Here is a 25715-nt window from a genome sequence, read left to right as displayed (position 1 = left end):
GCCCGCACCCCCCCGAGCCCCGCCCCGCGCCCCTGCTCGCTCCCGGCGCGTCCCCGCCTGCACCCCGCGCGCCCCCGAGCCCCGCCCCGCGCCCCTGCTCGCTCCCGGCGCGCCCCCGCCTGCACCCCGCGCGCCCCCGAGCCCCGCCCCGCGCCCCTGCTCGCCCCCGGCGCGTGACGCGCGAGGCCGAGTCTCGCGAGATTTCACGGAACAAACCGCGAGACAAACAGGTCGGGCCGCCTCACACCCCGGGCGCTGTGGCCGCCCGCTGTATCCTTGCGATTTCTCCGCCATTATCAATGATGGCGTTTCCTCCTTCCCTCTCCTTTCTGGCGGGCCCTTGTTGTAGTAAAACAAAGGCATATTTTTTGTGCGAGGGAAAGGTTTCCTCCCTGTCGGGAAGGGGGTTTGTGTGTGGTGCGGCGGACTCTTTTCTCGGCGGTGATGAGGGCGGGCGGAGTGTGCGGCGGGTGCGCGCGCAGCGAGGGATGTAGTTCCGGTCGGGCTGGCCTCCATCTTGTGGTGAGAAGCGGCGCCGCGGCAGTGAGTCGGAGCCCGGGCAGGAGGAGCGGCAGAGCGGGCACTGGCAGCAGGCTTTCCCCCCCCTCCTCTCTCTCACCTACACCCAGCGATACTCGTCCGGAGGCCCCGGGGTTTTTTTGCCTTTGGATCCGGAGCAGGAAGCCGCGGCCTAAGGGACACTCGCAGCCTCCCATTTTCCTACACTTCTAACCCCCACCGAGAGCGGCTGACGCAGGCCCGCGGGATGGCGCTGAAGCGGATTCACAAGGTAACGGCGAACCCGGGCCCGGGGTCAGGCAGGCCCCGGCGGTGGCGGCGGCGGGCTCCTGCTCCCCGGCCCGGGCCCCGGCGCTTCATTCCCGGCCCGGGGCGGGCGGGTGACTCAGGCTGGGGGTAGGTTCGGAGGAAGAGACCGGCGGCGGACTGTGACTGGGCCGCACTCCCCTCCACCGCCTCCGGTCACATTTGTAACTACCACTCGGGCCTGAAGGGCAGCCCTAACCCGCTTAGGCCGCAGGGAGGCCGCGACCCCCCGTGGTGTCTGAAGCCCCGGCCTGGGAGGGAGGGGGGGGGGGGTAGTTTAGGAAAGGAACCCGATCCGGCGATCGCTCAGGCCCCGGGGCGGGCTGGGTTTGGAGGGGAAGGAAAGGGGTGCCGGTACCCACCCGTGCCCGGTGAGTGAGGCCTCGGGGTTGTGTTGATTGTTGGGCCGGCGATGCCGCGTTGGATTTTTATTCTGGTCTCCATTTCCTCTTGCATTAGAAGATGGCGGCCCTGGGATTCCCATCATGTTACAGGGTGTGATGTCCCTGTGACTGAAATAAAAGTCAACACATTAAACTCACTGGCTGCTACAGGCAGACCCGCATTAAACTCACTGGCACTACAGGCAGACCCGCATTAAACTCACTGGCACTACAGGCAGACCCGCATTAAACTCACTGGCTGCTACAGGCAGACCCGCATTAAACTCACTGGCACTACAGGCAGACCCGCATTAAACTCACTGGCACTACAGGCAGACCCGCATTAAACTCACTGGCACTACAGGCAGACCCGCATTAAACTCACTGGCTGCTACAGGCAGACCCGCATTAAACTCACTGGCACTACAGGCAGACCCGCATTAAACTCACTGGCACTACAGGCAGACCCGCATTAAACTCACTGGCTGCTACAGGCAGACCCGCATTAAACTCACTGGCTGCTACAGGCAGACCCGCATTAAACTCACTGGCTGCTACAGGCAGACCCGCATTAAACTCACTGGCTGCTACAGGCAGACCCGCATTAAACTCACTGGCACTACAGGCGGACCCGCATTAAACTCACTGGCACTACAGGCGGACTCCCCCCGCATTGAACTCACTGGCACTACAGGCGGATCCGCATTAAACTCACTGGCCGCTACAGGCGGACCCGCATTAAACTCACTGGCACTATAGGCAGACCCGCATTAAACTCACTGGCCGCTACAGGTGGACCCGCACTATACACTAGCCGCTACAGGCGGACCCGCATTAAACTCACTGGCACTACAGGCAGACCCGCATTAAACTCACCGACACTATAGGCAGACCCACATTAAACTCACTGGCCGCTACAGGCGGACCCGCGCTATACGCTGGCCGCTACAGGCGGACCCGCATTGACCTCACTGGCCGCTACAGGCGGACCCGCACTATACACTGGCCGCTACAGGCGGACCCGCACTATACACTGGCCGCTACAGGCGGACCCGCACTATACACTGGCCGCTACAGGTGGACCCGCACTATACACTTGCACACTCACGTTACAGACTCACACTACAGGCAGACCCGCATTATTCACTCACTTATACACTACAGACAGACCTGCATTATACCCACAGTCCCTTTCCCCTCCCCTTCCTGCTCAGATCATTTATCTCTTTATTACATTTTGCTCTCACTTGAGGGTGAAGCTTTTGTACAAAGGTTACGGAAAGCAACTTTTTACCATGGCAACTTCCTTTTTTGTTTGAACAATGTATCAGTGAAACCCAAATTGGAAATGCAAGTTTAAATAAAAATTGGGGATTATCTCAATACAGTGTTTAGGCTGAGGTAAAAGTTAGAAATTTGAAATATAAATAGAAACAAACAGCATCTGTAAAAGAGAGAGAACTGGTTTATGTTTTGGGTGAATGCCCCTTTTTTTAATCAGAGTACAGATTTTGAGGAGTTACAGTGCATTGGATGATGAATATTTGCTGTAGTCACTTTAGTACATGTTCCTTAATCTTGTCAATTTGGAGGGTATTTTTGGAAGGGAAATGTTTTTTTTAATCTGCCAAACAAAACTTCAAAGGCATGATAGAGCTTGGAGCAAAGCTTTTGTAACAGCTCTTTGGATGTTATTTAGAGTACTTATATATTCCAAATGTGCCTTGTGAAGCTTTTGTACTGTTGCATAGAATTCTTGTGCACCTTGGTTATTTTTGGAATTTTGTCTAAGGATGCTCGAATCCCCAGAGAAGAATTAAAGCAGTTTCATAAAGTACTACCTGAAAATGTGTTATTTTATACAGGCTGATAAGATTTTGGCCAATATCATCGGGACAAATTCCAGCACCCATCTCCAAAAAAAATTCATGCATGACAGTGGACAGCCAGTCCAAACTAAAGTCATTGCCAATTACACAGTTGTTACATTGGAGTCAATAAAACATTCAGTAAACTTCATCTTGTGTCAGTGCTGAAGTACAGAGTTCAAGTTAGAAGTCGGACGATATCTTAAGGCTTCAAGTAACTTGTCCCTGCTTTTTAAAAAAAATCTTTTATGCACTTGTTTTTGTTGGTTCAATAGAAAAGATTTGATCTGAAATTGTGGGGGTTTCAGCACTATGTATGTACATTAACTATTAGTTAAATTGTACATAAACCTGTATATTTATCCATATTTCAATTCAGGGCCTTGTACGCCCTGAAAAAGTCCAAAGGTGGACTAGATCGCTTTTAATTTTGGTTGAGTATTTGGGCAAAGCTGCTTTGCCATATGAATGTGTTGGTATAGTTTGTCCTTGGGTTTTCTAATGGTAGAAAATCTGCTCAGATCTTATTTCTTAATTTAAAATGTAAAAACCAATTTAAGTCTTAATTTGGAGTGTTTTCTTTTGAGTGTTTTTTCAGAGCAGTTATGTAGTTATTGTGTAAACCCTTGCAAGTTGGTCATAGTTCTTAAAGAATTATATTTTGTGACCTCTGACTGGTAATTGTACATTGTTTTGCTAGACTAGTGGAAGAACTGGTTAAGTGCTGAATAAGGGGTTGAATGGTTTGTAGCATAGAGATTAGGATTTTGGGGTTAACAGTGTTTTGAAACACTGTGGCATTGGTGTCATAGAAATTAATTAACTGCAAACATTTGATCATCTCCATTTTGAAAAGGGCCTCAACTTTCACGTGGGTTTTGTACAGTGCATCACCCACATTCATAGGAACACAATTCATTCAGCGCCAACTGAAATTTGCCTGTTGCATCAAATACTCAGCGCTTAGCATTGCACTGTTTTCCTGTAACAATTATTTGTGCCTAGCGGCTGATAGAAGAGAAAGAAACGGACAATTATGGGGTAAAAATAAAGCTGACTGGCTTCTCTGGAAGTATACCAACCTTCTAAACAATTGAATAGAATGAGGAAGTTGCATTTATACAGTGAAGTGCTGTGTCTGGCTAAAGGAGGTGACAAACAAGTATAATGGTTGTGCAACACAACAGCCTGCATTTATAGTGCCTTTTAATGTAGTAAAACGTCCCAAGGCACCTCACAGGAGCGTAATCCGACAGTATTTGACACTGAGCCACGTAGAGATATTCGGACAGGTGACCAAAAGCTTGGTCAGAGAGAGAGGTTTTAAGGAGCAGCTTTAAGGTGGTTAGGGAGGCGGAGAGGTTTAGGGAGGGAATTCCAGATCTTAGGGCCTAGGCAGCTGAACACACGGCTGCCAATGGTGGAGCGATTAAAATCAGGGATGTGCAAGAGGCCAGAATTGGAGGAACACAGATCTCGGAGGGTTATAGGGCTGGAGGAGGTTACAGGTATAGGGAGGGGGAGGAGCAAGGCCATGGAGGGATTTAAACACAAGGATGAGAATTTTAAAATCGAGGTGTTGCGACCGGGAGCCAGTGTAGGTCAACAAGCACAGGGGTGATGGGTAAACTGGGCTTGTTGCGAGTTAGGATACGGGCAGCAGAGTTTTGGATGAGCTGAAGTTTACGGAGTGGAAAGTGGGAGGCCGGCCAGGAGAGCATCGGAATAGTCAAGTCGGGAGGTAACAAAGGCACGGATGAGGGTTTCAGCAGCAGGTGGGATGAGGCAGAGACAGGCAATGTTACGGAGGTGGAAGTGGATGGTCTTGGTGATGGAGTGGATATGGGTGGGAAGCTCGGCTCAGGGTCAGATAGGATGCCGAAGTTGCGAACAGTCTGGTTCAGCCTCTGTTGGTGACCAGGGGGCCAGCCCGTGTGACAAATCAGAGACAGTGGAGGGGTCGCGAGGTGGTGGCGGAGTAGAGCTCGGTGTCATCAGTGTTCATCGGCACGGTAATAGAATTGCATGCTTGAACCAGCTGCCCCTCTCAATTGTGGGTATGGTAGTGTTGTTATGTTAGTGGACTAGTAATCCAGAGGAATGGACTAATCATAGAATGATACAGCAGAGAAGGAGGCCATTCGGCCCATCGTGTCTGTGCCGACTTTTTGAAAGAGCTATCCAATTAGACCCACCCCCCTGCTCTTTCCCCATAGCCCTGCAAATTTTTCCTTTTCAAGTATTTATCCAATTCCCTTTTGAAAGTTATTATTGAATCTGCTTCCACCGCCCTTTTGAGGCAGCACATTCCAGATCATTGCGTTAAAAAAAATTCTCCTCGCTTCCCCCCCTGAATTTTTTGCCAGTCTCTGCTATCCTGTGGTTACCGACCCTCCTGCCAGTGGAAACATTTTTTCCTTATCTACTCTATCAAAACCCCTCTTAATTTTGAACACCTCTTATCAAACCTCCCCTTAACCTTCTCTGCTCTAAGAAGAACAACCCCAGCTTCTCCAGTCTCTCCACATAACTAAAGTCCCTCATCCTTGGTATTCCAGTAAATCTCCTCTGCATCCTTTCCCAAGGCCTTGACATCCTTCCTAAAGCGTGATGCCCAGAATAGGACACAATACTCCAGCTGAGGTCTAGCCAGTGATTTATAAAGGTTCAACATAACTTCCTTGCTTTTGTACTCTATGCCTCTCTTTAGAAAGCTAAGGATCCCATATGCTTTTTTAACAGCCGTATCGACTTGTCTTGCCTCCTTCAAGAGATATTACATATGTGAACCCCTAGGTCTCTCTGTTCCTGCACCCCCTTTATAATTGTACCATTTAGTTTATATTGCCTCGCCTCATTTTTTTCTTCCAAAATACATCACTTCACACTTCCCTGCATTAAATTTAATCTCCCATTAAATTATTTCACCTTGGATTCCTCCTCAGTGTTGACTACATTTCCAAGCTTTGTCACCTGCAAACTTTAAAATTATGCTCCTTATACCCAAGTCCAGGTCATCAAGATTAAAAGAGCGGTGGTCCTAATACCGACCCCTCGGGGACACTGTATGCTACCCTCCAGTTTGAAAAATAACCGTTCACCATTATGAATTCAGTTTAAAAAAAAATGGAAATAGAAAGCTGGTATCAGCAAAAAAAAATGACCATGAAACTGGTGGATTGTCGCAAAAACGTGTCTTGTGCACACCTCCAGTTTGCAGGAATGTATTTTTATCACTTTTGCTTTAGACAGTGTGTGACAAGGAAGATTGCCATTTCAAATAACCACTTGTTTTGAAGATTGTCTTTTGATCTATGAAACTATAACTCCGTTTTCATTTTTAAATCTAGGAACTCAATGACTTGGCCCGTGATCCTCCAGCACAGTGTTCTGCAGGTCCAGTTGGAGATGACAGTGAGTGTTTTAAATGAAATGGTACACAAATTTTTTTCAAAGGAAATGTCTCTATTGATCGTACAACATATGCGTTCTTTAAACTCCACTTAAAAATGGGAAATTGGTGATTTCCCATGGAAGGAAACATCAAAGACACTTAAGCGTGTTGGCATGATTGCATCAGGTGTTCTTCACTGTCCTTTTATAAAAGGCCTCATTGTGAATCCTCGCCTTATCTGTCAGCAACAGTTGTGTGCAGTTTGCATGCAGATCTTCCTTAGTTACCAAACTCCAATGAAGAATAGAAGGTGTTTGCTTTTAAAGATCTGCAAATGGTTTAGAAGCTTTTTAAAGTTTTTCTGTTAACCACCTCTGCTAGGTTTTGGTGTTTAGTCAACTCTGTCACCTTGGTGCACACTTGCTGGTCTAAAAAAGCCTTGGTTTGGACAGATCTCCCTTTGGCCTTGGCATCAGTCAATGTTGACAGACTTTTAAGATCTCTGAATACTATGGATATTTTCTATTCACTGATTATGGCTGTTTTTTGTTTACTGATATGGTACCTAGTACTATAAAGCTTATGCAGAGCTCAGCAAGAGTACTTGTTGCAATTCTGATCAGCCAGAAAACCATTAGGAATGATGTCTCAAATTTAGCAAAGTATTGGGTTCAGTTAAAGATAATTCTTTGGAGCAATAAAGACTACACACCACTCGAAGGCGGTGGAAAAGTCTTGGATTCCCGTAATCTGTTGAAGGTTTAGTTGCAGAGTGTTTGGTCCCACTGCTCAGCTGTTGGTCCAATCTCTGAAGTGACTGTTCAGGCATTGGCCGGCACTGACGCAGTTACTAGTACTTCAGGTTCATTTGAGTTGTACATCTTGATTGACACAGATGTCATGCCATACGAGAGGACCTGCAATTCCTCTTGCAAAAGCAAATAGGTGACTCAGGAAGATCCTTCCTTATCAAAGTATTTGCTTTATTAGCACGTCTTCTGCCATTTCTAGTTCTGTTGCGTGGAATTTATTCACTAGGTTCGTGCTCCTTCACGATGCTAACATTACATGCCCCCAGTATCGCTACAAGTAGTAGACCCAAATTTTACTTTGGCCAAAGAATCTGTTCCCTTTTGTACCAGATGAGTTGAAATGAGGGTAATGTACTTCCTTGAACATTAATAAGAATGGTATATTTTTTTTTTTATTCGTTCACGGGATGTGGACGTCGCTGGCAAGACCGGCATTTATTGCCCATCCCTAATTGCCCTTGAGAAGGTGGTGGTGAGCCGCCTTCTTGAACCGCTGCAGTCCGTGTGGTGACGGTTCTCCCACAGTGCTGTTAGGAAGGGAGTTCCAGGATTTTGACCCAGCGACAATGAAGGAACGGCGATATATTTCCAAGTCGGGATGGTGTGTGACTTGGAGGGGAACGTGCAGGTGGTGTTGTTCCCATGCGCCTGCTGCCCTTGTCCTTCTAGGTGGTAGAGGTCGCGGGTTTGGGAGGTGCTGTCGAAGAAGCCTTGGCGAGTTGCTGCAGTGCATCCTGTGGATGGTGCACACTGCAGCCACAGTGCGCCGGTGGTGAAGGGAGTGAATATTTAGGGTGGTGGATGGGGTGCCAATCAAGCGGGCTGCTTTATCTTGGATGGTGTCGAGCTTCTTGAGTGTTGTTGGAGCTGCACTCATCCAGGCAAGTGGAGAGTATTCCATCACACTCCTGACTTGTGCCTTGTAGATGGTGGAAAGGCTTTGGGGAGTCAGGAGGTGAGTCACTCGCCGCAGAATACCCAGCCTCTGACCTGCTCTCGTAGCCACTCTGTAAATACACATGCTTGGATATCTTATGTTGGACTTTATCCCAGTGAACCAGACTGATTCCATTATGGACTGATGTATTGTCCTCCAATGCTTTCCAGGATTTTATTTACCTCCTTTCCACAGTAGGGCAGTATGGGAGAATTTGCTCTACTTTTGTCAAGACAAAATAGATTACTGAAAGCTTTTGTTTACACAGCATGTGGCTGATTTTACCTAAAGGTTCCTGGGTAAAAATTGTTTAATAATAAATAATCATCTAATACAGAGAAGCGTATCTGCCCCCAGGAAAGATAAGTTTGATGTGCACTTTTTTTTTACTGTTGCAACTTACAAATTGTTAAATTTCTCACTTAAGGAAACTTATTTACAAGTGAGTTATCTAAGTATTTTAACAGCCAGGCTTCATTGCAGATAGTTGTCAAGCTAATGGAGACAATATCCCAAAAGCTAAACTAATGTAAATCTTCACTGTGGGAATCCTTTGTGCCCAGCCCATGATTTCCTACTTTGTATAGCTGAAAGTCTGTAGCTTTCAGCATGTTTACAAAGTAAACTAGAGTTTCCTTTTTTAGGAAAGTGTCCTTTTTGGGGACCAAACAGAAGCTTCAGTAAGTTCTAACTCCAGCATAATTGACCCTAGTGCCCAGTATGTGCCTATTTAGAATTGGGGGGGGGGGTGCAATTAGGACTCTTGAAGTCACAGTGGAAGCTATGTACTCTGGGCAAGGACCAAGTCTACATCCACATTCTCACCAGTAGTCACTAGAAGGAAGAACTTGCATTTGTGTAGCACATCCTCGGGATGTGCCAAAGAGGTTCACACCCTTTGGAAAAAGTTAGGCACGTGAAATGCTGTCACTGTCCACTTGAACTGTGGAAACATAACCATTAATACAATGGTAGGTTTTGTGCTTCACAATTTGACTTGTTTTCCGGAGAGAACCTTCTGAGCTATCTGACATTGTGAAGTACTGAGGGTTATAAGTCTTGCTGGTAGTGGGACAATATTTGAGTTATTGCACAGAGTATTTAACATTTGACCGTTTTGGTTTAAATCTTCTCTTCTTCCCCCTCTTTCTGCCCGCCCCCACCACCAGAAAATGGTGCCAGTTGCTCCTTGTGCTGTCTTCCATTGATTGCCACTCTAAATATTGGTAGAAACAGCCCCATATGACACTTTCCAGAGGAGCATAGAGAAGAGTTCCTGAGAATACTGCATTACTTCACATGGATTCTCCCAATGTTTAGAGGAGTGACTGCCTAGGGATTATCAAAGTTCTCAATGCAAGCTTTTGGGGCCGGAGACTTGCTTTCCCAGGCCTTAGAGCAATTACCATTTAACTAGGAAAATTAGAGGTAGTATTATTTTGTAGTGCCAGTAAGGAAGTTTCGATTCACTCCACGTAATATCAAGAAACGGCTGAGTGCACTGGATACAGCAAAGGCTATGGGCCCCGACAACATTCCGGCTATAGTGCTGAAGACTTGTGCTCCAGAACTAGCCGCGCCTCTAGCCAAACTGTTCCATTGCAGCTACAACACTGGCATCTACCCGACAATGTGGAAAGTTGCCCAGGGATGTCCTGTCCACAAAAAGCAGGACAAATCCAATCCAGCCAATTACCGCCCCATCAGTCTACTCTCAATCATCAGCAAAGTGATGGAAGGTGTCGTCGACAGTGCTATCAAGCGGCACTTACTCACCAATAACCTGCTCACCGATACTCAGTTTGGGTCCCGCCAGGACCACTCGGCTCCAGACCTCATTACAGCCTTGGTCCAAACATGGACAAAAGAGCTGAATTCCAGAGGTGAGGTGAGAGTGACTGCCCTTGACATCAAGGCAGCATTTGACCGAGTGTCGCACCAAGGAGCCCTAGTAAAATTGAAGTCACTGGGAATCAGGGAAAACTCTCCAGTGGCTGGAGTCATACCTAGCACAAAGGTAGATGGTAGTAGATGTTGGAGGCCAATCATCTCAGCCGCAGGACATTGCTGCAGGTATTCCTCGGGCAGTGTCCTAGGCCCAACCATCTTCAGCTGCTTCATCAATGACCTTCCCTCCATCATAAGGTCAGAAATGGGGATGTTCGCTGATGATTGCACAGTGTTCAGTTCCATTTGCAACCCTCTCAGATAATGAAGCAGTCCGAGCCCGCATGCAGCAAGACCTGGACAACATCCAGGCCTGGGCTGATAAGTGGCAAGTAACATTCGTGCCAGGCAATGACTATCTCCAACAAGAGAGTGTCTAGCCACCTCCCCTTGACATTCAACGGCATTACCATCGCCGAATCCTCCACCATCAACATCCTGGGGGTCACCATTAACCAAAAACTTAACTGGACCAGCCATATAAATACTGTGGCTACAAGAGCAGGTCAGAGGCTGGGTATTCTGCGGCGAGTGACTCACCTGACTCCCCAAAGCCTTTTCAGCATCTACGAGGCACAAGTCAGGAGTGTGATGGAATACTCTCCACTTGCCTGGATGAGTGCAACTCTAACAACACTCAAGAAGCTCGACACCATCCAGGACAAAGCAGCCCGCTTGATTGGCATTCCATCCACCACCCTAAACATTCTCTCCCTTCACCACTGGCGCACTGTGGCTGTAGTGTGTACCATCCACAGGATGCACTGCAGCAACTCGCCAAGGCTTCTTCGACAGCACCTTCAAAACCTGCGACCTCTACCACCTAGAAGGACAAGAGCAGCAGGCACATGGGAACAACACCACCTGCAAGTTCCCCTCCAAGTCACACATCTTCCCGACTTGGAAATATATCGCCGTTCCTTCATCGTTGCTGGGTCAAAATCTTGGAGCTCCCTACCGAACAGCACTGTGGGAGAACCTTCACCGCATGGACTGCAACGGTTCAAGAAGGCGGCTCACCACCACCTTTTCAAGGGCAATTAGGGATGGGCAATAAATGCTGGCCTCGCCAGCGACGCCCACATCCCATGAACGAATTTAAAAAAATTATAATTGACTTAGATATGAAGTTCAGAATATTGAAGGAAGAATTTGAGAGGGTAGGTTATTCAAGTAGTAAGTCTACTGGCTACATGTTTGCCATGGTTAGTCTCAGACTATGACAACCATAGGGTGCATAATTGTAAGTCGCAGGGCTAAAATGTTTGGATTTGACCTCATAAGCAGGATTAAAGTTTGATTAGCTTGGATAGCTCTGCTGTCCTTCAGGGAGCCAAACTCTCTTGCACGAAATAGGGAATGCCACAGTGGTTGTAGTCAACAGAAATCTGGCCCAGCCATTCTATCATGATTTGCCTCAGGTCATGTTTTTTGTCAGTAAAATCTTTAAGGAAACCTGGGCAAAAGAGACATCAGTCCTTTTAGTGACTTTTTTTTGTTGGCTGCAGAAAAAAAATTGATTTTGGAGTTCCTGGTTCAAAGCCTTGTCTTTCACCGATGGGATCTGCTAATGCAATAGTGCAGGGTTTCTCCTTGGAAACTTGAAGCATTGCATTGGGTTTACGTTGCTAAATTAATTTGATAGTTAACTCTAGGAGTGCTTAAGACTTGTCACCTAGTTTGCCTAAGTTAAAGTGGCTGCCATGTGAATTCTGTCACCCTTTAGTGACATGGCATTCAGTTACATAACCACTGTAATCTTTTAGTTTTGTGAAAGGTGCTTGGAATTTTTAAATATGATGCTCCCATCTGAGGTTTGAATGTTCTGAATAAATTCTCAACCATTTGAATCCCATTTCTTTTATAACTGATTCAACCATGTTAATTCCTGCATGTAAAATTGATGAACTTCATTCTTTTAGATCCAAGTTGTTTGGTATCATGGTGGGATAGTCACAAGACCATACCTGTCCTTTGTCTGAAATTAAATCTTCTCTGGTAATTGTGGTGTTGAATGGTATCGGCCCTCTCTGCCATTCCTTTGAGATTAAATGTTACATTGTGCACAGGTCTTCATCTTTCTATGTCGGCAGAATAAAGTGTATTTGCCAATCTGTGGCATAGAACCCTGTGTAAATTCAGCACGATGAAAAGGTTAGCAAATTGAACTTTGGGGAAGAGAAGCACTCATTCTACCTGTACAATGGGAACCTCATGGTCCAAAATGTGGGTTTTACTGGCTGTTGCCGTGAAATGTTTACTTGCTACGAATAGGTATTGTCTTAATCTATTGGCACAGGAAAATGAGCATTCTGGCGTTATGGCCCAGAATAGTTTGCATGGGTCCTCAGAATCCCATGTCTAGCTTCTCAACTAGTTTAGGTTATTTCTTTTGGAATCAAACAAATGAGGTTGTGCATATGGTATGGTTTTCCTCATTCTGTAAATGTACTTCAGCCCCTCCTTAAAAATGTTCCCTCTTGCCGGTCCTCAATTTCTAAATAGTGCTTCTTGGTGCTATTTTAATGTATCCTGATCCAGTGCCGAGAGGAGGGAAGGGTTGTCTGCCTCTGGTGATTTAGAACTGAGGTTTTAGTTCACAAAAAGCCTCAAATGCAGAGTTGCGGAAGGCTACCTGATGGAATTATGACGAGGATCTTGGCAATAGTATCTGGTTTTATTTTCTCCTCTAGTTGATGACTACATTTTTGTATGTGGAATTCACAGAATGAGGAAATGACATCTGTGATGGGCATTATTTATATTCATAATTAGGGTTACTTTTTATTTGGAGCATTTTAGCATTTGAAATACATGCTGGTATGACAATTTTTATGTAGTTTTATTCCACTTACATTACCTCTGTGCTTCTTGTATTGTCCTGCTTGTACTTGATCCTGTCTACCATTCTGCCATCTGCACACTTCGATCTGTCTTTGGGAGTGCAGACTTGTCACGTTCTGCTCGTTGGCGTGAGTTTGCTCAGTTGGGCGTTAAAATGTGACCCATTTTATGGTTTACTTTTTAAAAATGAAACCTTTCAAATTCTAAACTGATTCATAAATAATCTCACTTCTAACGCACTGTTTTAAATATTTGCTGACACTATTCTGGTTGTGTGGCTGGAAAAGATGTTCCCTTTTGGGTAAGTGCCTACCCACCATTTCGAGAATGTAAATACGATGTTCAGTTCAGTATAGACTGAAAGCCAGTGTCCCCAGTTTGTGGCACGTTTCAGTGGTGTGCGGTCTGCCAGCCTGTCTTTAGGTGTAATATTTAGGGTCAGACTGTACAAATCCATTAATTGTCTAACTCATCTTTCTGTATTGGCTAATGGAGCATGCAACAGAACAAACTGACTTGTATTTCATACTAATGGCCAGTATTTCTTTCTTCTTAGTGTTTCACTGGCAAGCCACAATCATGGGACCTGTAAGTATCTGTTAAAAGTTTGATACACAAGTGTTTATTATTAAGGGATTGTAAAATTAATTTTTATTTCTCTCTCAACAGAATGATAGTCCATATCAGGGTGGGGTCTTTTTCTTGACAATTCACTTCCCTACAGACTACCCTTTCAAACCCCCGAAGGCAAGTATAGCTGTTGACATCTATCACTTTTTTTTGTTCCTCTCTATTGGTCAAACTGCTGTCCTATATTTTTACCATGTGAATACTCTTGACAAATTCAGTGTTAAACTTGAGCATTGGGATAAGGCAGGATAAGCAGCAGATATCGTCTAATGACGAAAGTGAGGAGATGATCATGGCACATCCGCTTCTGAAATTTCCCAATATAATTGCTAGGAAACCAGACCATTTGTGGTTGCTGAAACTAACCTGTTAGTTAATGGAATACTCTACATGTTCCTCTGGCTGTCTCTGGTTGCTGATGTTTATGCTCCACATGAGCCTCCTCCCACCTTACTTCATCTCCCCCTGTCAGCATATCCTTCTATTCCTTTCTCCCTTATGTGTTTATCCATTTTCCCCTAAATGCATCTATGCTATTCGCCTCAACTACTCCTTGTGGTAGCGAGTTCTACATTCTTTACGCAGAGAGTGGTTAGAAGTTTCTCCTGAATTCCCAATTGGATTTATTAGTGACTATTTTATATTTATGACCTCTAGTTTTGGTCCCTCCCACATCTTCTCTACATCTACTCTGTCAAACCCTTTCATAATCTTATAGACCTCTTTTTTTTCTTTTTTCACCCCTTTCCAAAGGCACTGATTAGTGGAGTTGAGTTCCATGGGTGCTGATAGCCCTTCGATAGCCACACAGTCCCAGTGCACCTGGCCAGTGACTATTGAGCTGTTTGACAATGGAAGACATCACTGCTGAACTAGATTCTGCCGCCATCCGATGCTGCCTTTCTAGTAGGAGTTGCTGGATAACCATTGGGAGCAGTACCTGGAGTCCTTCCTGACCTATAGTTGTGGGGCCCAAGCTGTTACCTGATTAGATCAGCTGACTAGCACTTGCCTGCCAATGGGTATGGTTTAGTGCTACAGTGGACATTGACTTTAATCCAGTAGGTTACTTATGGAACCATTTTGACTTCAGTATTTATTTTAGACCATTTCCTTATAGGCAGAACCTTCTGTAGCAGTGCCTTAAAGGCTAATCCAGATTAGGAGCTAAATATTACAACAGTGCTACAGGTCATAGGCTAGCTGTGAAATCAGCTAGTGTTTTATAAAGTTACCTAGTTAGGCTGAAGGCTATTTAATTTCTGGCTACAGGTGCCTAGAGATTTCTCAACCTCCACTTTGTTTAAAGCTAGAACAAACTTACATTTATATAGTACCTTTTAAGTCACTTTAAAGAAGTTCACAGCCAATGAAGTACCATTGAAGTGTAGTCACTGTTGTAATGCAGGCAAACACTGCAGCTAATTTCGCCTAAGCAAGGCCCCACAAACTGCAGCAATATAATTGACCTAATCTGTTGTGGTTCTCCAGGACACTAGGAGAATTCCCTTGCTCTTTTTCAAATGGTGCCATTTTTTTTTATCTACACCCAAGAGGCAGATGGGACCTTGGTTTAATGTTTCAACCAAAAGATGGCACCTCTGTTAGTACAGTGCTTCCTCATGGTACTGCATTGAAGTGTCAGCCTGGATTATGGGTTCAAGTCTCGAGTGGGACTTGAACCCAAGACCTCCTGATTGAGGTGAGAGTGCGACTCACTGAACTACAACTGACAGTTGAGGTAAACAGAACCCAATTCCTGGAATTGGAAGCAATAGAACTCTTGTTTCTCATTCATCTTAAAGGACCTTTCAAGCAGTGAAGTGGCTTGGTGAGACTTTTATGGGGACCTTGGAGGTAGTCTAGGATCCGGAGCAGAGCTATAATGTTTAGCTGTAACCTGGATTGCTCTTAAACGACTGCTATGATGCATTTTGGGCAGGTGCTTTACTCTGTATTTGACCTGGGCATAACATTGAATTTCAAAATTATTTTTGACAGCGCAGTGGGATGGAGGCATTTAGGTTCATCTTTGTGTTTCCCAGCCTTGAGACAAAGGTGGGAACTTCCTCTTGATGCTTTGAGGGAAAACTGGAGAGTTCGCAACTGAAAAGTGACATTGCTAGAAACCTGGATCAGGTCACTTGACTTGCAAAGACCTGTATGTGGAGTGAAAGAAATAAGAATATTATAGCTTCAGGTTCTAGTAATTAGGTTCTGTTGCTCTAAATAGAGTGGAATTTGAGAAGTTTATAGACATATGTGTCCTGAGATTTAAAATGGCCTTGTTCCCAGTTGTATGTTACCTTTTTGTAAAATACTGGCTGAACTTATGGGTAGACTGGGATCTATGTGTGTAATATTTAGCCCCTAACCTGGCTTACCATTTAAGGTCACTGTTCAGGTGTGCTCTGTCAGGAATGGATCTTGAAGTCAATTGGTGGCTAATTGCAAGTTTCCCTAGATTAGCAGCTACTTGTTCCTCTCCCTTTTCAGATTATCTCAAATTTAGGAACTAACTTTCTTTTTGGTATTTTAAGGCTGTTCGATTGTGACATGTTGTATGCGAATTGCGGCAACTAAACTTTTATATAACGATGACCAAGCGTGTTTTAGATTGTGGGTGATGGTTGACTCTGGCTATTGAGCTGTATTAATTTTCACATTTGCTGTGAAGGATTGACAGTGATCCATTAATTGGTTAGTCTAAAAATAGCACTAGAGAATAATTAGCTTATATACATGTTGTGATCTATATTGCTGGTTGAGTAACGTTCTTTTTTTCTTGCAGGTTGCATTTACTACAAGAATTTATCATCCAAATATTAACAGTAATGGCAGCATCTGTCTTGATATTCTAAGATCACAATGGTCCCCTGCATTAACTATTTCTAAAGGTACAGTGAACCTAGTTTTAAAAAAAAATTTGAACAACACAATCTATAGCATATAGCACTTTCTGGGCTAGGTAAGTGGTTTCTACTGGTGCTAATAGTTGGCAGAGTACAAAGGTGATCCTGCCACAATCTGCCAGGCCAGCGGCTGCATTTGCACTTTAAAAGCTGGAGTGGTCTTTCTAGTTTTGTGAGCTTTGCCTGCTCATTTGTGACAATGGTTGTAAAAAGAAAATGAACGGTCACCGGAGGAAATGAGTTTTAAGGTGCTAGAAACAGTGGCTCCTTGGCAATTTTTCTGTATTGCCAATATTTTATAAGAGGCAAACTGGGAGGATCAGGTAGACCAGGGAATGGCGAAGAAATGTGACCTCGTGGAGGAGCTATGAAGGGAAAAAGTTGGGGGAAAGACTCCTTTGGTTCTAGCAAACCCTTGTTAAGGGAGCCAGAGTATCTGGACCCATGCTGGAGAAAGCACAAGAATTGGCCATGTAGTTGGAATTGGAACATTGAATCCATTGATAGCTGGCTGTCTTGTGTCTGTGGCAGAGCTTCCTTTTATATCCAAAGTCCGTGGACAGAAGTAGGGCACCAACAACAAAGCTGGGAAAGTCGCCCTGCTGGATGGATGCGAGTTACACACTGCGCTGTGCTTGGAACTGAACAAAACCATCTACGTTGCAGTACTATTATAGAATTTTTGGTTTGCATTGAGAGCCTGTAGAAATTGCTGCCTCAGCTGGTGTCCCGGGCCCAGCATTTGTGAAATAAGCGGGCATTGCAGAGTTTGTCAGCATGGGTGGCGATGAGCCTGATTTTGCAGAGTTTACAAGTGAAATGGCCATGGCATCTGATGAGCATGAAACCGAACCTTAGTCTGTTTTGTTACGCGTTACCTCTGGTGTCTACTGCTGTGTTACATGAATTTTTGTGGATGGGTAAAACTGCTATTTCGCAATCCAAAATGGAAGGTCAGTCGTTCTTAGTTGAATTGTAGTTTAAACTTTAATGATGCTTTATTTTTCACCGTTTAAACTTTTTTTTACTTTACCACATTGAAGTGTAATGTATAGCATGCATGAAATTTACACAAAATAACCCACTTAGGCGGGTAGGTTAGTTAGCATGGTGTTAGGATTAAGCAGCTCCTGTTTTATTTTCTTTAAATTCTGGCTTGATAGAATGGAGATTTTTTTTAAAAAGGTCTTGTGGGGAAACAGCCATTTTACTTCCATCTTCTGGAACCTGAAACTCGTATCCATGGTTTTCCTGGTTTGTGATTGGGTGCATTGTCAAAACAGAAGGAACTCTGCTCTGCATTTGGCCAGTGCTGTACCTAACTTGAGAGTGCCTGATGCTGATAGTGAAAATATATTTCTCTAGTATTGGATCCCTTAAGTCTGATGAGGACAATATGACTAACATTAAAATGTGTTAAAAGTTTAGAATCTTGTCCCCAATTTTGTTTAGGAAGTAAACAATCTGAGAATTATTTTGCAAGGGAACAGAAGGGTGGTTTGCATTACACTTGAGAGACTTTCCTTTGGTCATTAAAACTCAGTATGTTGCACTTGCTGATGTTGCTTTTTGGAAACTAAACTTTAACATTCCTCCATGAATTAATATTCAAAAATTATTAGGAAACATTATCTTGCAACAACTTGGATGAAAACTTTATAAATTGTGGTGAAATAATGAGAAATTTTCAGTAGCTTTGCAAAAGTTAATTCTAAACTAAGCCAAAATAAAATGGATGGTAAGTATTTTACTTTTGAACTTTGTGTTTCACTTGAAACTAAATCCATAAAAGGCAGCTAATGGTTGAGATTAAACTGTTAATCATTTTGACTGGCAGCCAATTTATGGGAACAAATTAATCTGGTTTCCTTTGTCTAATTTGAAGTACAGTTCATTCAGCTTTTAAAATGTTTACACAAATGGGAGGCATTGTGTCAATTATATTAGGCATTGGAAGTTTTTGTAAAGAACCTTGGAACACTTTACAAGTAAGTGCATCATTAGTTGTGTTTTACTACAAGAAATCTTCCCCCTTTTCCAGGTTTTTTCATTCTAATATTTTGAGTCTTGTGTGCCATTGCACACTTCCGTAACACATTTGTGTAACATCTTTAATACTTTATTTACACCTAATGGTAGTCAAATTTATTCTAACCTAGGTAAATTTAATAGGCACATTTATTCTCCCACATCTGACTGGGTCATTCTTGCCACTTGACGGCCAGCCCTGACTTCCACTATATCAACAGCTGAAGGAAACCACAAGTAAGTTTGGTTAAAAACAATTGAACAACTTGCAAGTTGGGTATAAATGTAGGAAAGTTTTTTAAAAAAATTAAACAACGATAATTCTTGAAATTAGGATAATTTATTCTTTTGTTTGCAGCTTCTAATCAATTCGATAATGTGTCACAACTTCTTAATTGATTTGTTAATTAAATAAAGCCAAGGTCCTGATCTGCAGCTCAATCTGTAGCAAGAATCTGCAGCAATCACATCTTTCTATAAAAAGACACAAACACAAAACATTCTAACATTTACTTGTCCCTGTGTTTAAACTGCCACAGAGCTGCCTAACATTTTCCCCCATTGTCTCCAGTTCCTGTCAGACACACTAAGTCTCACCCCTCCCTGCATCTGCTTTTCTATCACCTCCCCTTGATAACATTCACCTTCATCTGTGCTTCCCCTTATTTCCTGTCCCTCTTCCCTTCCTTCGCAGTCGTGGTACCCCTGCTGATTGATTCACTAGAGTATGAACCTGGAGATGGTGACCGACACCTCACAGCATCACAAAAACAGTGAGGATACAGACGTGGCTCTACACCTGTCACATCCCAACCACAGGGACAACAGCAGAAATTATCTCACCCAGAGTAAGCAAATACTATATTTTTTATATTGGTGGGGGCAAAAGCACAATTTTTACTTTCATCCATTCACATGTTTTAATATTTTTCTTTCCTAATCCTTGCTTCAAACTTCAAGTTTTATTTTTCTTCAGCTCCCAAGTACACACTAAACAAATTAAAAATAACCCACTGTTCCCCCTAAACTACCCCCCCACCCCCCATGCCACTGATTCCTTTCTCCAACAAACCAAACCTCTTTCCTATTAGAGCAACCACCAGCTCACTGTGCTTCGGCACTGGAGAGCCACTAGTAGGAATATGTTGAAAAGAGTACAGTGTTGCACGGCCGATACAGATACAAAACAATCTTAAAATGTGAACAGTCAAAAGTACGAGCACATTCTAATTTGCAAAGTTTCTGACCAAGCAATGAAGCCCCATATCACCTGAAATTTTAACAAGTATTCTGTGGACATGAAGGGACAGAGCGCTACGTTACCAAAAGAATAATACATTGCATGGTGTGCTTATAAAATCGATTTTCATCTGATTTACCATGGCAGTGTCACAGGACTTGCATTGGTGTTTTAACTCGCAGCTTTACTTAGTTTCAAATGGAGGTTGTTCTGAGTATTTAACTTGTAACTAATCAAATTTTATTTTTCCCACTGGATTCCACTTTACTTTTTCTATCCAATCTTCTCCCCTTCTACCATGAAGGTGCTGACATAAGCATGGGGTAGAGATCCACAGGTGCTGGGAACTTGCTCAGTTCTCCACTCGCTTATCCAGTGGGAAAGCAGTAATTGCTGGTTAGAAGTTGGGGGTAGCAACTTTGGCTTTCTTTCTTATTCCCCCTTTCAATAGAGTCTAAGGGCGCTGAGGTAAATTATAGCACCTGTCTCTCCACTCTGGATGAGATCAGCCACCTCTGCACGGACCTGAAGTGGCAGCTTTTATTTTTTTTTAAAATGCATGTGTTGTCTTAGATATAGAAGTGCAAAAAAACAATCGGTGTAAGGCCAATGAGAGAACACGGGGTAACAGGTGTGGGAGAGATGATGGGCGGCAGGTGTGGGAGATGCCAGTGTCCCAGACTCCTCCATCACCATCCCTGTGTATGTTCTGTCCCACTGGCAGGACAATCCCACCAGAGGTAGTGGCACCGTGTTAGAGAGTCAGGAGGGAGTTGTCCTGGAAGTCCTCAACTTTGGCTCAGGACTCCATGAAGTCTCATGGCATCAGGTCAAGCGTGGGCAAGGAAACCTCCTGCTGATTGCCACCTACCGTCCTCCCTCAATTGATGAATCAGTACTCCTCCATGTTGAGCACCACTTGGAGGAAGCATTGAGGGTTGCAAGGGCACAGAACATACTCTGGGTGGGAGACTTCAGTGTCCGTCACCAAAAGTGGCTTGGTAGCACCACTACTGACGGAGCTGGCCGAGTTCTGAAGAGCACAGCTGCCAGACTGGGCCTGCGGCAGGTAGTGAGAGAACCAACACGAGGGAAAAACCTACTTTACCTGGTCCTCACCAATCTACCTGTCGCAAACACATCTGTCCGTGACAGTATTGGTAGGAATGACCATCGCATAGGCCTTGTGGAGACGAAGTCCCATCTACACACTGAGGACACTGTCCAACGTGTTTTGTGCCACTACCACCGTGCTAAATGGGATAGATTCAGAACAGATCTAGCAGCTCAAAACTGGGCATCCATGAGGTGCTGTGGGCCATCAGCAGCAGCAGACTCTACCACAATCTGTAACCTCATGGCCCGGCATACTCCTCACTCTACCATTACCATCAAGCCAGGGGATCAACCCTGGTTCAATGAGGAGTGTAGAAGAGCATGCCAGGAGCAGCACCAGGCATACCTAAAAATGAGGTGCCAACCTGGTGAAGCTACAGCGCAGGACTACATGTGTGCTAAACAGCGGAAGCAGCATGCCATAGACAGAGCTAAGCGATCCCACAATTAACGGACCAGATAAAAGCTCTGCAGTCCTGCCCCACCAGTCATGAATGGTGGTGGACAATTAAACAACTAACGGGAGGAGAAGGCTCTGTAAACCATCTTCAGCCAGAAGTGCCGAGTGGATGATCCATCTCTGCCTCCTCCCAATATCCCCACCATCACAGAAGGCAGTCTTCAGCCAATTCTATTCACTCCACGTGATATCAAGAAACGGCTGAGTGCACTGGACACAGCAAAGGCTTTGGGCCCTGACAACATCCCAGCTGTAGTGCTGAAGACTTGTGCTCCAGAACAAGCTATGCTTCCAGCCAAGCTGTTCCAGTACAGCTACAACACTGGCATCTACCCGACAATGTGGAAAATTGCCCAGATATGTCCTGTCCACAAAAAGCAGGACAAATCCAATCCGGCCAATTACCGCCCATCAGCAAAGTGATGGAAGGTGTCGTCGACCGTGCTATCAAGCGGCACTTACTCACCAATAACCTGTTCACTGATGCTCAGTTTGGGTTCCGCCAGGATCACTCGGCTCCAGCCCTCATCACAGCCTTGGCCCAAACATGGACAAAAGAGCTGAATTCCAGAGGTGAGGTGAGAGTGACTGCCCTTGACATCAAGGCAGCATTTGACCTGAGTGTGGCACCAAGGAGCAATAGTAAAATTGAAATCGATGGGAATCGGGAAAAACTGCCCAGTGGCTGGAGTCATACCTAGCACAAAGGAAGATGGTAGTGGTTGTTGGAGGCCAAACATCTCAGCCCCAGGACATCGTTGCACGAGTTCCTCAGGGCAGTGTCCTAGGCCCAACCATCTTCAGCTGCTTCATCAATGACCTTCTCTCCATCATAAGGTTAGAAATGGGGATGTTCTCTGATGATTGCACAGTGTTCAGTTCCATTTGCAACCCCTCAGATAAGGATGCAGTCCGTGCCTGCATGCAGCAAGACCTGGACAACATTCAGGTTTAGGCTGATAAGTAACAAGTAACATTCGTGCCAGACAAGTTCCAGGCAATGACCATCTCCAACAAGAGAGAGTCTAACCACCTCCCCATGACATTCAACGGCTTTACCATTGCCGAATCCCCCACCATCAACATCCTGGGGATCACCATTGACCAGAAACTGGACCAGGCACATAAATACTGTGGCTGCAAGAGCAGGTCAGAGGCTGAGTATTCTGTGGCGAGTAACTCACCACCTGACTCCCCAAAGCCTTTCCACCATCTACGAGGCACAAGTCAGGAGTGTGATGGAATATTCTCCACTTGCTTAGATGAGTGCAGCTCCAATAACACTCGAAGCTCGACACCATCCAGGACAAAGCAGCCAGCTTGATAGGCACCCAATACACCACCGGCGCACTGTGGCTGCAGTGTGTACCATCCACAGGATGCACTGCAGCAACTCACCAAGGCTGCTTCGACAGCACCTCCCAAACCCACGACCTCTACCACCTCGAAGGACAACGGCAGCAGGCACATGGGAACAACACCACCAAGTCACACGCCATCCTGACTTGGAAATATATCGCTGTTCCTTCATCGTCGCTGGGTCAAAATCCTGGAACTCCCTCCCTAACAGCACTGTGGGAGAACCTTCACTACACGGACTGCAGCGGTTGAAGAAGGCAGCTCACTACCACCTTCTCAAGGGCAATTAGGGGTGGGAAGTAAATGCTGGCCTTATCAGTGACACCCAATTCCATGAATGAATAATAAATACTAAATTCAGATAAGTGGATGGTAGAATGTATCTCTGGCTGTGAACTTCCAGTAGGTTGAGGCTCGTTCTACATGTTGCACAAAAAAGTGGTTCTAAGATATCCTGTAGCTTAATTTGTAACACAGTTTACACTTGGTGATCTTTGTTAATGAAATCTTTGGAATCTGTTCTGAGCTGTGTTCTATTACTTTGGAATCAAAAAACTTCAAACGGGCATTGGGCGGCACAGTAAGTGAGTTGGAGCGCTAACGTTTAAGTGAAGATTTCAATTTTCCAGTTGTTTTGAACTGCATATTTTCTCCCACGTGTTGGCCTACTGGTAAATGCTAATCTTTGACACATTCAGTTTCAATTTACAAGAACATTCTGAATACAAAATGTTGACTTGGATTTTCTGCAACTTTATAGAGGTTTTTCTTGCACAACCAGCTGAACGTTTGTTTCATGTTCAAGGGAAGATAACTTTCACCACTGGAACAAACAATAAATGTGTAAATGTTTCAGGAGCGAGACTAAAAACGTATAAAACTGAATTGCTTATTGCATCTTTCTTTTGCAGTTCTATTGTCCATTTGTTCACTGTTATGTGATCCAAACCCCGATGACCCGCTAGTGCCAGAGATTGCACGTATCTACAAAACAGATAGGGAAAAGTGAGTATCCTTAAAGGAAGCATTGTTCAAAGTCAAGAAACTTTGATTTAAAATTTTAAGTATGCTGTCTTGTGATCCCACTTTACGCAGTGCTAAATGGCTTTGTGTAAAATTTAATGTTTTGGATGGCAAATACAAAACGGGAACACTTCATGGTGAGATTAATTACTGTATATTTTTAATATATTTGACATGGTAGCCTCTCTAGGAACAGAATTAAAAACTCAGTTGCTGTAGATCGCCACTTTGGGACTGTGCTGCACTGTAGTACTAGTTAAGCATATTATCTCTAATTTGGAATAGGAAGGAAGTGTATTCTCAACTGTCTTCTTGAGATGGTCTGAGAAATTCAATTAAAGGTTGGTTGCTGTGTAAGTTGTTAAGTATCTTGGATGGAAGCTTGGTTAATGCGGCATACCGTACAAGTCAAGTCATGACACCTCGATTTGGTTCTTGCAAAAGTTCAGTTTTAGCTGGGTTATCTAATAACTGTTCATCTGGCACGCTCATTTGTCCAGATTGCAGCTGTTTCTAGTTACCTATCCTACTGATCATTCAGTATATGAATGCGATGCGTTGCAATTCGTGCAGCCTTTCCTCGTTAAAGAGGAGGTAGTTGAGATACTGGATGGGCTAAAAATTGATAGATCACTTACTAGAAAGGCTAGCTGTATTTAAAGTAGATAAGTCACTCAGTCTGGATGGGATGCATCCTAGGTTGCTGGGGGAAGTAAGGGTGGAAATTGCGGAGGTACTGGCCATAATCTTCTAAACATCCTTAGTTATGGGGGTGGTGCCAGAGGCTTGGAGAATTGCAAATGTTTACACCCTTGTTCAAAAAAAGGTGCAAGGATAAACCTAGCAACTACAGGCCAGTCAGTTTAACCTCGGTGGTGGGGAAGCTTTTAGAAACAATAATCTGGGACAAAATTAAGTCACTTGGACACGTGTGGATTAATTAAGGAAAGCCAGCGCGGATTTGTTAAAGGCAAATCGTGTTTAATTAACTGATTGAGTTTTTTGATGAGGTAACAGAGAGGGTCGATTAGGACAATGCGGTTGATGTTTGTATATAGACTTCTAAAAGACGTTTAATAAAGTTCCACGTAATAGGCTTGTCACCAAAGTTGAAGCCCATGGAATAAAAGGGGCAGTGGCAACATGGATACGAAATTGGCTAAGTGACAGGAAACAGAGAGTAGTGGTGAATGGTTGTTTTTTGGACTGGAGGGAGGTGTACAGTGGTGTTCCTCATGGGTTAGTACTAGGACCATTGCTTATATATTAATGACTTGGACTTGGGTGTACAGCGCACAATTTCCAAATTTGCAGATGACTCAAAACTTGGAAGTGTAGTAAACAGTGAGGAGGATAGTGATAGACTTCAAGAGGACATAGACAGGCTGGTGGAATGGGTGGACTCGTGGCAGATGAAATTTAACGCAGAGAAGTGCGAAATACATTTTCGTAGGAAGAACGAGGAGAAGCAATATAAACTAAAGGGTACAATTCTGAAAGGCGGTTCAGGAACAGAGAGGCCTTGGGGTATATGTGTACAAATCGTTGAAGGTGGCAGGGCAGGTTGAGAAAGCGGTTAAGAAAGCATACAGGATCCTGGGCTTTACAAATAGAGGCATAGAGGACAAAAGCAAGGAAGTTATGATGAACCTTTATAAAACACTGGTTCGGCCACAACTGGAGTATTGTGTCCAATTCTGGGCACCGCAATTCAGGAAAGATGTGAAGGCCTTAGAGAGGGTGCAGAAGGGATTTACTAGAATGATTCCAGGGATGAGGGACTTCAGTTACGTGGATGGATTGGAGAAGCTGGGGTGTTTTCCTTAGAGCAGAGAAGGTTGCGAGGAGATTTGATAGAGGTATTCACAATCATGAGGGGTCTAGACAGAGTAGATAGAGAGAAACTGTTCCCATTGGCGGAAGGGTCAAGAACCAGA

The 25715-nt window shown here is 44.5% G+C and overlaps 1 protein-coding gene across 5 annotated transcripts in view; it reads left to right on the top strand.

Annotated features, from left to right (window-relative positions):
* The first annotated feature begins 478 nt into the window (after positions 1 to 478).
* Positions 479 to 25715, top strand: part of LOC137331188 (ubiquitin-conjugating enzyme E2 D2) — a 36973-nt gene continuing 11736 nt past the window's right edge. Inside the window, exons 1-6 of one of the 5 annotated variants that reach the window (XM_067994803.1) lie at positions 482 to 790; positions 6427 to 6490; positions 13567 to 13598; positions 13680 to 13757; positions 16432 to 16537; positions 23667 to 23760. In XM_067994803.1, coding sequence (XP_067850904.1) covers positions 767 to 790; positions 6427 to 6490; positions 13567 to 13598; positions 13680 to 13757; positions 16432 to 16537; positions 23667 to 23760 — 398 coding nt within the window. In that variant the 5' untranslated portion in view covers positions 482 to 766. Of the gene's footprint in view, positions 791 to 6426; positions 6512 to 13549; positions 13599 to 13679; positions 13758 to 16431; positions 16538 to 23666; positions 23761 to 25715 lie in introns of those variants that run through there. The other 4 variants (XM_067994810.1, XM_067994816.1, XM_067994823.1 and 1 more) reach the window with 4 other exon arrangements.

Source organism: Heptranchias perlo, chromosome 1 (genome assembly GCF_035084215.1).
Source record: "Heptranchias perlo isolate sHepPer1 chromosome 1, sHepPer1.hap1, whole genome shotgun sequence".
NCBI classification, from domain to species: Eukaryota; Metazoa; Chordata; class Chondrichthyes; order Hexanchiformes; family Hexanchidae; genus Heptranchias; species Heptranchias perlo.
This window is presented reverse-complemented; position numbering and strand designations above follow the sequence as displayed.